At 45.9% G+C, this 14,708-nt stretch overlaps 2 protein-coding genes across 9 annotated transcripts in view; both read left to right on the forward strand.

Moving 5' to 3' along the window:
* Window positions 1-1,235, forward strand: part of ATAD2 (ATPase family AAA domain containing 2) — an 88,165-nt gene extending 86,930 nt beyond the window's left edge. For all 4 annotated transcript variants that reach the window (XM_025178690.3, XM_075920165.2, XM_075920164.2 and 1 more), the window contains one exon: window positions 1,053-1,235. In XM_025178690.3, coding sequence (XP_025034475.2) covers window positions 1,053-1,091 — 39 coding nt within the window. In that variant the 3' untranslated portion in view covers window positions 1,092-1,235. The remainder of the gene's footprint in view (window positions 1-1,052) is intronic.
* Window positions 1,236-11,350: 10,115 nt separating this feature from the next.
* ZHX1 (zinc fingers and homeoboxes 1) overlaps window positions 11,351-14,708 on the forward strand; it is a 30,828-nt gene continuing 27,470 nt past the window's right edge. For 2 of the 5 annotated variants that reach the window (XM_006137489.5, XM_006137488.5), the window contains exons 1-2: window positions 11,351-11,938; window positions 13,048-13,162. The gene's annotated coding sequence lies outside the window, so the exon portion shown is untranslated. The remainder of the gene's footprint in view (window positions 11,939-13,047; window positions 13,163-14,708) is intronic. The other 3 variants (XM_006137487.5, XM_075920166.2, XM_006137491.5) reach the window with 2 other exon arrangements.

The following is a 14,708-nucleotide window of genomic DNA, read 5'->3' on the forward strand; positions in this document are numbered from 1 at the left end:
GAGAGGTAGAATGTCCAGGAATGACGCTGAGTAATTTCTTCATGAAAGCAGCCAGTTATACATAGGACAGAGCCAGAGCTGATCAGTGAAAGTATTGCCTCTCCAAATCAACCTTTGGTTCTCCAGCTTTCTAAAATAATTTTATATATGTACGGTTGTGTCAGAAGCTAGAGAGGAACTAAAGGACAGTTAAGTGGCTTTTACAGTAAAACTCCATTGGTCCGGCATCCAATGCTCCGGCACTCCTGATGGTCTGGCACCATCAGGAACCTGGAAGTGCTCTGGCTGCCAGACAATTGGAGCTGGTCTGCGCCTGGCTTCCCCCGATTCAGCCACTGCTGAAACTGACCAGCAGCTGAATTGGGAAGCTGAGGGCAGAGCAGCTGGGGTGCTGCCGGGTTGGTCCCATAGTGCTGCCCCTTGGGGCTCTGGGACCAACCTGGCAGCACCCCAGCTGCTCTTGGGGGTGCCTGGGGGAGAGCAGCTGGAGTGCTGCCAGGTTGGTCCCGCAGCGCTGAGGGGCGGCGCTACTGGACCAACCCGGCAGCACGCCAGCTGCTCTGCCCCAAGCGTCCCGGATTCAGCCGCTGCTGAAACTGACCAGCAGCAGCTGAATCCGGGACGCCTGGGGCAGAGCCAGACTATCAGAAGGGGGGGCTATGAGAGATCTGGGGTGGCATCCACCCCACCCCAGACCTCTCATAGCCCCCCCCCCTTCCGATAGTCCGGCATATCTGATAATCCGGCACCCCCTGGGTCCTAAAGGTGACGAATTATCAGAAGTTTACTGTATTACATTGATTCTAAAATCATGTATGTGTCCAGAAAGAACTGTTTCATGTGGCAGGGCACGTAACTCTCAAGTGTAGATAGCAAAAGGCAATACATTTCTAGAAAAAAATTACTGATGAGTAAAGGTTTTCTTATTATAGTTATTTTTAGTTGAGCCTTTGTCAAATATATACAGCTGTTAGTGATTTAAAAAAGAGAGAGAGAGAGAAAACAAATACAAGGTTTCCAGCAGTTTCTACTCGTTTTTTTTTCTCTTTCAGGAAATGAAAAAAGAAATTACAGTCTTCAAGCAAACTTAAGATCATAATATCTAAAATTAACTGATTTCTACTTTTCTAATCTATTTCTTTAATTTTATGCTCCTTTGTTGCCTGTGCATAGTCAATATCAGAGTGCATATACATGTATAAATATATTAAAATATATTGACAATCTAGTAAAGTCTTTAAATTGCTTATTTCTAAGTTTTTAATGCTACCTCTAGTGTAGAAATTGGAAGAGCAGGAGGGGTTTTGGTCTACTGAGATCAGTCAGCCCAGCAGTTCCCTCCCACATGCTCACTCAAAAGAGCTGCATAAGTCAATACATACTGTACAATTATGACAAACGAACAAATGAAAATACGAAGTAATTAAAACTAACATACTTTTAAGAAATAATATTATATAACTAAGGAGTTGTGTAATGCACACTCAGAAAGAGGCAGTGTCGCAGATTTGTTTTCAGATTGATGTAGCATTTCAGTTTTTCAGATCTCAAACTATCCAACGTTAAGTTGGGGAGGGGGCACTGTACAAAACACAGATCTTCATTGTTTGGTGCTGTGTAGGATCATCTAGCTGATTTTTCTGTACTCTAATCACAGGATATTTTGATGTTACAATCTGTTCTTTAAGACTGAAAACATGGGCATGTAGCTATTCTAAATTGTGAATGAATTACCTTATTCAAATTTAGCATTCATACATCAGTTAATACTGTGGCAGAGGGGACCTGAAAGACTGGGAGAAAGCATGTATGTGGAGTAGGGATGTTAAAATTAGGTTCATCAACTAATCAAATAGTCGATGGAATTTTCATCAATTTGATTAGTAAATAAGGGTGCTTCCACTTTGAAATGTAGTAAGAGCCTGCCCAGCTGTTGCTACATTTCAAAGATTGAAACACTGCTGGCCCCGCGCTCCATGCAGCACTTCTGCTTTGAAATGTACAAGAGCCCCAGCAGGTGGAACACCACTGCTGCACCTCTGCCCTCTCCCACGGAGCTGGAGCTGGGAGCAACCAGCTTTTAAGCCATCCCTCCCCCCAAAACCCTTCCTTCCCCCCCCTTGGTGCCTTTTTCTTATAGAGGTAGTATGGGGGGAGTGACTAGTCGACTAGTGTGTTGACTATCGAATAAGCTTTTGCTAAACTAGACAATTAGTCACTTACATCCCTAATGTGGAGAATCCAGTTCCTTTTATTCTTTATGCCTTGCCTTATCTTGACTCCCTACATAAGCAGCCACTGTCCTAGGTATTGACAGGATTGGCATATCTAGTTCACTCATCTGGTTCGCTAAATCCAAATAGGTGTACCACAAGTGCAAATAAGAACATAGGTGAGAAAATAATTGGCGGAGCAAAAAGTTGGAAGATGAACGAAAGAAAGTTCTGTGTATTTTTGGAATAATATTATGCTTAAAAAACAGCAGTTTCTGTTACACAGATTCTTTTCTTGTTCATTGCAAATGGGTAATTCCTCTCGTGAGTGGAATTCCAAGGTGGTCCAGAGTTAATGAGGCTCCAAGACTAACCTGCACCCTTCAACATAGGCCGGTACAACTTGCTCCTAACATGGAACAAGTTGGTAGTTCAGTTTTTCTCAGCTACTTTGTTTTCTAGTTTTAATTTTCTTCATCATGTAGTAGCAGATCCATTTCAATCCTAGCTTTGTTTTCCCTTTCCTGAAGTAAGGAATCATCAGATTGAGACTCTATCTGGTACCTCTTGTGTAGTATATCTCCCAGGGGATTCCTCTGCCTCCCACCACAGCAGCAAAGAAGCTTTTCAAGTATAGGTGGTTCTTCAAGAACCTTAGAGGGAGAGGGTGAGCTAAGGTCTGCTGCCACAAGCTGTTGACTCTTGTTCTACCAGAATGAGGTTCTTCTTCGAGTGGTTGCTCATGTCCATTCAAAGTAGGTGTGCGCACCGCATCTTCCGGAGCGTTTTCCCTAGCGGTACCCGTAGCGCCGGCAGGGCGCCCTCTGGAGTGGCGCCGCCATGGTGGGGTATAAGTACCCCTGCCGGCACTGCCCCACCTCAGTTCCTTCTTACCGCAGCGACGGTCATTGGAGGGTCTCCATATCTCCCAGCTTAGTTAATTAATGGTTCCCATTTTTCACATTCGTTGTAAATAGTTCTCATAGTTAGGTTATTTGCTTTGTTCCTTCCCCCTTGGGGGTAAGGAATGCCAGGGCCGCAAGGCTTTAAGACATGCGCTGACTGCAGGAAGTTTATGCCCAGGGGCAACCCTCATGACAGTTGCCTTAAGTGCCTGGGTGAGGCTCATCTGGCTATTGCCTGTAAAATCTGTAAGTCCTTCAAGCCTCGTACCAGAAAAGAGAGGGTTTCCCACTTAAAACTGCTTCTCATGGAGTCAGTGCTTCAGCCGGTGCTGCCGGACCAGCCTGCGGTACTCAGCACACCGGCCTCGACGCGGGACGCCTCTCACCAGCACCGCGCGTCGACGTCCCAGCACCAATCACACTCTCCTCCAACTAAAAGAATGAAGAAGTCCCGGGGAAGGTCTTCGTCGAAGAAGACAACGTCGGTGGGGCACCGCACCATGGGCTCTCCGGTGCGCGTATCGTCCCCTCAGCGCGGCCACTTACCTCCGCGTCGACTGTCGATGCCGGATACGTTCGAGGCAGCGCAGGATCTTATTAGCCTCTCGACCTCCCCGCCATCCTCGGTGGACTTGGAAGGGTCGAGGTCACCATCCTCGGAGGCTCGGCTAACTACGGCTTCTCCCCAGCATGGCCCAGGTCGGCATGCTAAAGTGGCTTACACGTCGGGACCATCCCGTGTGGGATCAGTACCGATTGTTACCTCGGCTTCCCTATCGTCGCCAAGCCATCATTCCCAGGGAGCTTCCAGCCATGCGCGGCCTGAGCCACAGCTGAGCTTGCCAGCTCCCTGCATGGTGGTACCGGTGCTGTATCTGAGTAGCCATGTGGCATCCACTCAGACATCTCTCTCTTCCATGGAGGTCATGAAGGGGCTGGCGTCCATCTCCGTGCCCTCACCCGCACCGGCATCAACCCAGTGGTCTCGCCAGGCACCGGGCCTGGGTACCCCGGTGCCGCAACCGCTGAACACAACTCAACCGGCACCGGGCTTGAGCACCTCGGTGCCGCAACCTTGGGCACCGTTTCAACCGGCACCGAGCCTTAGCACCTCGGTGCCACAGCCGCTGACAACTCACCTGGCATCGGGCCTGGGCACCCCGGTACCGCAACTCCTGGCGACTCACCCGGCACGGGCACCCCGGTACCGCAACTCCTGGTGACTCAGCTGGCACCAGGCCTGGGCACCCCCCGGTGCTGCAACTGCTGGTGACTCAGACCGCGCCGGGCACTGTTCAACAATCGGCTCCGGGCCTGGGCACCCCGGTACCACAACTGGGTGCCGTTGAACAGTCGGCACCGGGCCTGGGTCCCCCGGTGCCGCAAGCGTCATTGGGCCTTCCGGCACATGCCATGGGTCCTCCGGCCCCACAGATAGCGCGGCCTAGACGTACTCATGCGGGCAAGCCAGAGTCAATGGCGAAGTTTGCCCCGCTCTCTGCATCGGCTCCACCCTTGCCGGAGTCCGATTATTCCTCGGACTCGGATGCTTCCTCCGTCCATTCGGACTCGTCGAGGGCATCCTCGACCCACAGATCGAGGTCCAGACATAGGAAGGACCACACTCAACAAACATGGCCTCCACACCCGCAGTGGCCTTTCTGGGCCCCCCTGGGCCTACCACCAATGGCAGGGTCAGCTGCCTCCTTCTCTGGGGTTGGGGACGTCAGGGCACCGTTCCCGCCCATCTGCGTGCCTGTCTCGAGCCCCTCCCTCCCCCCTCCGGGAGCGCAACCCAACCCACTGGCATCGCAGCCATCGGCTCCAGAGGTGGACCCATCGGGAGCACAGGGTAAAACCCCACCCAGGGTGAAGGCACACTCCACCAGGGCGCAGGCATCCTCTGTGGCCTTTGGTGCCCGGGTCCCAATCACAGAAATCTGCAGGGCAGCCACCTGGTCTTCCCTCCACACATTTGCAACACATTATGTGCTACCTCAACAGGCCAGGGAGGATGCAAGGGTGGGTTCCGCAGTCCTTGAATCTGTAATGTAAAAATGTAAAGTTACACATCTGGTTGTCTTGTTCTGGGTTGGTGACCTGGCACTGTTTGTTGTTCAAATAAATCTGTTTTAGTGTTCACCTTCCTTTATGACTCTGGTGCTATGACTGTTCCGACCCCTCCTCCTTGGGGTTAGCTTGGTAGTCGCCTACTTTGAATGGACATGAGCAACCACTCGAAGAAGAAAAGAACGGTTACCTGTAACTGTTGTTCTTCGAGATGTGTTGCTCATGTCCATTCGACTCCCACCCTACCTCCCCTTTGTCGGAATATCCGGCAAGAAGGAACTGAGGTGGGGCAGCGCCGGCAGGGGTACTTATGCCCCGCCATGGCGGCGCCACTCCAGAGGGCGCTCTGCCGGCGCTACAGGTACCGCTAGGGAAAACACTCCGGAAGATGCGGTGCGCACACCTACTTCGAATGGACATGAGCAACACATCTTGAAGAACAACAGTTACAGGTAAGTAACCGTTCTTTTCTGAGTCAGTCAGGCATGGCTCAGGCTTTGATATCCTTCTCCCATGAAGGATATAATGCATGAAGTCAGTACTTCACCATGAGAAGGCTCAAACAGAAACATGCAAATTCTCTAGTACTTGAATGGCAGCCAGCTTGGGATGCTAGATCTCTTCTGTAAACAACCAGATGAAATACATACACATAGCACCAAAAAATACCCTGCATGGCTCATAGGTCAGGAAGCCAGTGGTCAACAATGAGTTAATTTTAAAAAAAATCTTTGCTTTTCAAGTATTATTAAACACAAGGTTTCCTGCATATGCAAAAATATTAAAAGCATTATATAAAACCAAAACATTTCCCTAGGTTTTTGGAAACCTAAGTTTAGTGCAGCTGTATAATATCAATGGAAGACACATCACACCTTCAAAAAACTATTTCTTTCCCATAAGTCACATAGAGCAAAGATACAGACCAGAAATTTCAGAGTCTCAGCTATAGCCATTGTCAACAGACCTGGTCTACATTATAAAGTTGGCTCTATATAAGTTGCCTTCCATCAGCCTAGTTGTGCACTAAAATTTGTCTCTAGCTAGCATAGGCATCTCATTATGGTGAAAAAGTAAAGCCACTTTCTTTGGTGACAGAGCTATGGTTGACTCTGATTGTAGACAGTGCAAAACCTATAGCAGCTGTTCCACAATGCCCTGTTCCCTTCTACAGTGACCACTCTGGTCATAGTTTTAAGCTTCATTGTTCATAGGTGATGGGGCTGGAATGGTTAACCACTAAGCCTCACCCTTAACGGTTTACCAGTAAGGGCTAGTGCAGCTCCTAGCCTGCCGCAGGGATGGAGGTGCTCCAATCCTTTGGGGCTGGCCTAAATAGCCCCCATCCGCAGTGGGCGCTCTATTGTCCCCCTTAATTGGTTAACCAGTTAGACATAAGGGTTATCAAATTAAAGTGGATTTTACATCCCTAATTCTCCCAAGTCCCTTGTATGTTTTTTGGAAAAAAAATGTTCCTGCTTTTCCACCTTGAGTGCACCTTGGAGCTTTTCTTTGTTGTGTGCAACCGACCAGGCTGTTTCACAGCTCCTGTAAAACTCTTGTAATTATAAATGCTCAATTACTAACACCCAAAGCTTCAGGCCCAGAGAACAGTCCAGCACAGAACAGCGAGGCTGACTGTTAAAATTAATCTTTTAAAGCTTTCATCAACTGCATAGCTCCACATTGTGTTCTTACAACAGTCTTTGGCTGTGTCTACATTGGCAAGATTTTGTGCAAAAGCACCTGCTTTTGCGCAAAATCTTGCCACTTGTCTACGCTGGCCGCAAGTACTTGCACAAGAACACTGACGTTGTGATGTATAAAATCAGTGCTTCTTGCGCAAATGCTCTGACACTCCCACTCAGGGATAAGCCCTCTTGTGCAACTGTTCTTGCGCAAGAGGCCAGTATAGACTGGCAACATTAATTTCTTGCGCAAGAAAGCCCGATGGCTAAAATGGCCATCGGAGCTTTCTTGCGCAAGAGAGCGTCTACACTGGCACAGATGCTTTTGCGCAAAAGCACATCTCTTGTGCAAAAGCACATGCCAGTGTAGACACTCTCTTGAGCAAATACTTTAATGTAAAAACTCTTGCGTTAATAGTATTTGCACAAAATCTTGCCAACATAGACGTAGCCTAAGTTGGCAAGAGTTCTAGCTGTTCAAAGCCTCTCTGCCTCCACCCTAACAGCAGCTTTTCCCCCATGTATGATATATTGCACAGAACACAAGCAGCTATAATCATTGTGATGGTTTTTCTCACTGAGGTCCAGTCTGAAGAAACGCTGTCACTCTTTACTCATAAGTCTTCCAAAAACATAGTAGTCATACTGCACCTGCTAAGAGAGCACCTTACTCTTCCACAGTTTGCGAACCCCACATTGCCTGTCTTCTGTAGCAGAAGATGATTAATGGCTGTATACATTTGTGTGACAATGGCTCTCACTGGATTTTCAAACTATAAAATGATTTCCACTGACTGATAGCAATCTGGCATTGCAAGTTTCCAGATTGTGAACACTACACTTCTGTCACTGCTTCTTTTTTTCTGGTGTCCTTGCAGAGGAGGACTGGTGCCAGATCAGAACATAGATCTAGGAATATGGTCTTCCTTAGTGGAAAGTTCTGCAGCCACTGCTACTTGTCATCCCAAATCTGCATTACAATGTGATCCCATCAGTGGTGCACCACCATCTGCAGCTGCTCCATTAATGTCTCCCATAGCCTTGTGTTATTTTTCACTATGTTCCTGAGCAAACTATCCTAGAAGAAACTGGCATTTCCATTGTTGCCTGCAAGTCTGTAAGTACAAGAGATTTGTGTGTCCTGTATTTGCAATATTCATGATAATGGCAATGCTAGATCTCTGTTGACTCCTTGCTTCTGTCAGAGATGCAGAGACCAAATAGTGCCATGTGTATTTTGTAGACTTTTTTTTAAGGCACAGTAATTGTGATCTATGAATAGTATAATGGATAGAGGAAGTTGCATGCTGGGACCCCTTGCTCCCTAATGTCCTGGACATGTCGTTTCCATCTTAAAAGGTATTCCACCATGAAGTAGTTCAGGGCACATTGGGATACTGATCCAGGGCATGGGACTTTGCAATAACCCAAACACTCTTGATGAGTATTTGCAGTGCTAAAACAAGTAGCCATGTATTCACATGCCCAAACGATTATAAAAATTTTGGCAGATGTATGCTGATGTAACTGGTGACCAAAAAGTGTAAGATAAAACATGGCCTTAATAAGAAAAGACTACTTGATAGTAGGGATGTTAAATATCGGTTAATTGAATAATCAATTCAATTGATTATTCAATTGCAGATCCATACTAACACGGCTACCCCCTCTGATACAATTAACCTCATGAATTCTTATCAGTTAGTTGACTATTCTATTGTCTCTGGAACAGGGCCAGCAGTCAGTGTGCTCCGGCCTCACTCCCGAGTAGCCCCCTGCCACTCCATACTGCTGCCTCTGTATCAGAGGCAGCAGCATGGGGTGCCAGGCAGGAGCTGGTCTGTGTGAGGAGCCGGTTTAAAAACCAGGTCACCTGATAAAGAGGCAGCAGTCCCTGTCTAAGGGGGTCTGAGCTCCTGGACCCAGTGCGAGACAGAACTGAGATGGGCCGCCTGCCCAACTGACTTCTAAGACACTTAAATTCAGAGCCACAGTAGGGGTAGGTCTGGGACCTGTTGCCAGGCTGCTGACCAGCCTGCTAAAAAATTTACTGGTGTGGGGAGGGAATGTGTGTAGTCTATAGCATTAACCCTATAAGCTTTTGCTTATTGATTGACTACACTATTACATCCCTACTTGATGGTAAGCATATCCTTGCTTTGAGTAAGGTAGGCCTTGAGTTCACATTGTGGTCAAATCTTTGACCTAATGGGGGATGACTGCTACTACAGGTTACAAGAAATCTGTTAAATCAGTAGCAACCAGTAATCACAGATACTCTGTGTATCTAAATGTACAGGTCTGGGGATGTTTGGGGAAACAGATAAATTAGTAGTGGAGAATACAAGTGGTATTCAAGAAGGGACTGATCCACTAACAAAAGGAAAAATCTGGAGCTGCATCTTCAAGAAAATCTTGATGCATTTTCTACTCAAACCAACACAATCCTCAATATTGACCAGACAAAATGAGTATCTCTGAGAGCTTAAAATTTCTGTGCAAGATTGCCTTTTTTTCTGTGCATTGCACCCAAAATCTTAAATGTCTTAATAGACAACAAGGCTTCTGCTGCACGTTACTATTTTACACCTATTCATGGACAAGATCAGCTCAGTACCATCTCAGGAAGCATGCCAGCTGTTTTGAGGAGGGGAGGAGCAGCACACGTGTTGCGAGATCCCCAGGTACCAGTCGAGCTGTCCTTGTCTTCACCTGCTGGCCAGTCCTCCCCAACAGCACCCTGCTCCCTCACCCTGGCCAGGGCCCCACCAGCATCTGGCCCCATCCAGACTCCCACCTACACCCTGCCCAGGGCCCGACCAGCACCCTGCTTCTGCCCCCTTGCCAGATCCCATCCCAAACTCTGCCCCTGCCTTGTGGCCAGATAGCATTCAGCACCCTGCCCCTGCTTCATGGCCAGATGCCCACCAGCACCCTGCTCCTACCCCCTCCCTCCTGGCCAGACACCTACCTCCAGCTTGCTCCTCTACCTTATTTTCTACCCAGATTCTGCATCCCTATCCCACTCACTGGGAGCCCTGTCCTGCCTCATTTCAGAGTGTAGAGGGGCCCACAAATTCCACTAACCCTGAAACCCCAGAAAGAGTTAATCTGGCCGGAGGGCCTTGAACCTTAGTTCTACCTCCTCTTCTCCGCCCCCATAGGTTTAGAGTGCCGGGAGAGTGAGGTGTCTCAGCTGGGGCTACATCAATGAGACTTGGGGGGTTTTGGCGGGTGGTGTGTGTGGTGTGTGGTTTATTTTGCATTTCACTAGTGTGGTCTCCAACTGATTTTTCTGTGGGTCAGTGACCCCTGACTTAAAACAGGTTCCCCACACCTCTCATAAATAAAAACAATGCTGAAACATTTTGTGTTTGACATATTTTATTTAAAAATGAAGCCTGTCCAACAATCCTCCAGTTGGGGCCAAGCCCCCATCTGGATGCAGCATCATAACACTCCTGCACACACACACCCAGACCCCAAACCTGAGCCTATCATACACTGGCGTGAGCCCCTTAAATCCCCACTGTACACCCAACCTTCCTGCCTTGAGCCCCTTATACACCCCAACCCTCCTCCTGACCCCAACACTCTCCAGCCTGGAGCCCCCTCCCTGAGTCAGCATCCCCTTCTCCTCCTCCTCCTGCACCCGAATTCCTTCCTAGAGCTTGCACCTCTCACCCTTTCCCACACCCAAATCCCTCATTCCCATCCCAGAACCAGCACCTTCTGTCTCAACACCAGGAGCGTGAGTGAGGCCTGGAGACAGCAAATGATGGAGAAGAGGGGAACAGAGAGGGTAGGGCCTCAAGGAAGGGATCAGATCTTGGGGAACGGATGGGGTAGATATTGGCTTGCCCTGACATTTAAAAAGTGATCTTGGGTATAAAAAGGTTGGAGACCACTGCTCTAGTACAACACTGAACCACCTCTGAATTCCACAGATGACAGGCATTTACACATTTGTGATGAATGGGGAAAGGAGGAGAAACAAAATTATCACTCACCGTATTGTGACACAGATTGAATCAGTTTTTCTGAAATGTTTAAAAAAAAATCAGTCTGAGGCTGATCTGGGCATTGAGACATTTCTGTCCAACCACCTGAAATTTGCTAAAATTTTAAGTAACTGAAAAAGTCTCTTAATGAAAAGTGCTTGGCCACATTCACCTTCATTGTTGCTCAAAGCTCTACTGGTAAAGAAACGAAAAGAGCACAGGTCCATTCTTTTAAAAGCAGTGCCCACTCTTCAGTGCTTCTAACACAGAAAGAAAAAAAAGTTTGTTTGAACCCAAACATTGCAGCCCGCTGCTATTGTGTAAACTAGAAAATGAAACTCTAATTGCTTTGTTTGCTTTTTCCTTTCGCACGCTACAAAAAGCACCCATGGTAAAAAAGAAATTGGGCTAAAATAGTTGTAATAACCTGCTTCCTCATTTAACACCACTAGATTGTAACTTGATAAACTAGGAGAGAGAGAGAAATACACAGCATAGGGACAGGATGATCTTTGCCTTGGGTCCCTTAGCTTAGCAGCTCAGTGGGTAAGAGATGGGGGGAGATGTCATGTGACCACTAGCTTTTTTTTTTTGGTCCTGATCCCTATGGCTAGAATAATACGTTGCTGGGACCAATCACAGGGCAGCCTTCTGTTGTGCCAGCTTTATAAATGGTGGCAGCTACCACTCCCCAGCTTCACACGCAAGACGAGAGGCGATTGTATCACTGCTGGAACAGCTCCTCCCCTCCCTGCTGCTCCTGCATGTGTGATTGAGTGAGAGACACTGCCTATTGCTACACCCGTTTCCCACACTCAGAGCATGGCATAGACTCTCTGCATCGAAGGGGAAATGGAGTTTTAATGCACAGATCAAATCAGGGTCTGTGTGTTCAGGGTGGGTTTAAAGTGCTATGTGAGTTCAAAGTTCACAGTTCAGTTACCCACCCCTCCCCAAAAAAAGTGCAGTAGTTTTTGAAATGCAAGATGGCGACGAGGCAGTAGGAGGAGGAGGTACAGACACAGGCTGAGTAGGAGAGAGGCAGAGAGCTGCACTTCACGGTAGGGATTTTAGCATTCTTTGCTTTCTCTGCTGGGGGTGCTGGGCGTGTTGGAGAGCGTGAGTGAAATGTCTTTGGTGGAAGCTGGGAAGTATTTCTCACACACACATCTCTAGCCATTGCTTCTAGAACTGAGATTTGAGAGGGATTCTCCCTTCAGTTTTCAATCATTTATAATATGGGAGAAGGGTGCTGAGATCAACAAACTCCCCACACCCTGGCTCAGTGATCATTTCTAGGGAAACGTTACAAAAAAAAAGATGTCTTTCCAAGGTTTAGGGGAAGAAAGGAGAAAGGAATAAACCATGGGAGAGTTCTTACGGCCAGAGACAGGCAAAGGGGTGTCTTCACTGAGCAGTTTTATACTTTTAAATATTTTTTAGGTGGAAGGGGCTGAGTGTGTATTTCTCCCCACTCTTCGCCTCCCTATTGTTTTGTCTGCAGATGATGGGACCTGTGTTATGCTTTCTCCCAATGGTGATTTAGAGGAGGTTCTAAAATCTAAATACTGTTGTGGGTGGCTTTTTGGGAGAGTTGGAGGCTCTGATGGGGGGAGGGAGCAATACTGAAAAAGTAATCACAGTTTTGAAATTTACAAATCTGATGATTCTTGTCCCAGTTGAATGAGATTCCTAAATCTCCTGGGAACATGCTGTAAAATCCCTCATGGTGAAGTATTTTTTTGTTTTTAAGCTACTGCAAAATTGAAGAACCAGGGAGATCTTCCTCTTTCCTCATCTCCAAATATGAGTTTGGCAGCTATGCAGAGAGGATTTTGTGTATGTTTTTGTCTTTCACAAATGGTGAAGGAAAATTGGACAAGTCAGGTGAAAAAGCAGCATAAAGAACTTAATTTTCATAAATTTGAAGGACCCAATATGCTTGTGTTTTTAATATACCAGTATTTATCCTTATGGATCTTTTAGTTAACTAATTGAGTCCATGGGATAAGTTCTAGTTCTGGCATCTTAAAATGCAAAATGAATTAGTTTGAAAAGATGGAACCTGTAGCAGTGTTTGCAGGTAAAGTTTGGAAATGTCATTTTTACTTTTTTTGGGACATATACACATACACCCAGGCCTGCATTCTGATTTTCAACTCTTCTCCAGATTAGGATGCACAGAAATAGAGATCCAAAGCAGTGTCAATAAACCACATACTTTGAAAAGAGGTTCTGTGCTTCTGAAAGGGATCAGAACACCTGCAAGTAGTGAATACTAACTGGTAGGTATCTCCATGTTACTTCTGAACATTTTAACCTTTCTGGGACGGCAGTTAACCATACTAATGATGTGGCAGTTTACCTTTCTCAATTTGCCATTTAAAATATAAGAAGTTGGTGTGTAAATGGATTTTTAACCAGAAATAAATAGCCCTTTTTTTAAAAATAGCATGCTGGAGGTATTCAGAAATATGAATTTCATTTTTAAAAAGCTGCAAAGTGTAATCTAAAACTTCTTTTAAAGGCACCAAAGTAAAGAGGAATTAAAACCACACAGTCAGTATAGAACAAAAATGTGTTTTGGTTACAAGGTTTTTACAAAATCTAATAGGGCAAAAAATAATGTTTAAAGTAGATTCATAGATGATACGACCAAAGGAGACCATTATCATCCTCCTGAGCAACAAAGACTAATTAATTAATTCCTGTTTGAATTAGAGCATATTTTTTTAGAAAAACATGTACACTTGATATAAAAATTGCCAATGATGGAGAAGCCATCACAGTAAATCCATTGATTAAATCATTCCAGTGGTTAATTACATTCACTGTTTAAAGATTTATGTCTGTCTTGTGCTCTGAATTTGTCTAGTTTCAACTTCTAGCTATCTGATGTTGTTGTACCTTTGTCTATTAGAATTAAGGGTCCTTCTGTTACCAGATTTCCATTCCCTGTAGAGATACTTATGCAACCTATCTTAAATCACCTCTTAATCTTTTCTTTGATTCAAGTGAATACACTGAGTCCTTGAGCCTCCTGTTTTTCAGTTCTTTACAAATTTTCATGGATCTTCTGAATTCTCTCTAATTTATTAACATCCTTCTTTAATTGTAGAAACAGTGTGGATATGGTAATCCAGTCATGATAACCCCAGGATAGTAAAATAACTTTCCTAGCCCCTCTTGATAGTCCCATTTTTATACATCCATACATTAGCCTTTTCTGAGTCTCTTTAACTGATGTGCATAGTGATATACCACCTACCTCTTTTTCAAAGTCATTGTTTCTCAGGTTAGACTCCTGCATCCTGTAAGTATGACATGCATTCTTTGTTTTTGTATGACTTCACGTTTTGTTGTATTGAAACACATATTGTTAGCTTGTACCCAGTTTATCAAACAATACAGGTTCCTCTGTATCAGAGACCCGTAAATCTTCTTTATTTATAACTCCCACAATTTTTGTGTCATCTGCAAACTTAATCAGTAAGTATTTTATGGTTTATTACAAGTCATCAATAAACATGTTAAATAGTCTAGTGCCAAAAATTGATCCTTGTGGGATTTCCCCCTCACCCCCTTAGAAGTGCACCCACTTGGGCTGTGTCCAGACTCAGGGGTTTTTTCGGGAAAAGTAGCCTTTTTCCGAAAAAACTTCCCCTGCGTCTAGACTGCAGCCGCGTTCTTTCGAAATTAAATCGAAAACGCGGCTTTTCTTTCGATGGCGGTAAACCTCATTTCACGAGGAAGAACGCCTTCTTTCAAAAGTTCCTCTTTCGAAAGAAGGCGTTCTTCAATGTAAACAGGGCTTCTTCGAAGGAGAGCATC

Source organism: Pelodiscus sinensis, chromosome 2 (assembly GCF_052426305.1).
Source record: "Pelodiscus sinensis isolate ZL-2025 chromosome 2, ASM5242630v1, whole genome shotgun sequence".
NCBI classification, from domain to species: domain Eukaryota; kingdom Metazoa; phylum Chordata; order Testudines; family Trionychidae; genus Pelodiscus; species Pelodiscus sinensis.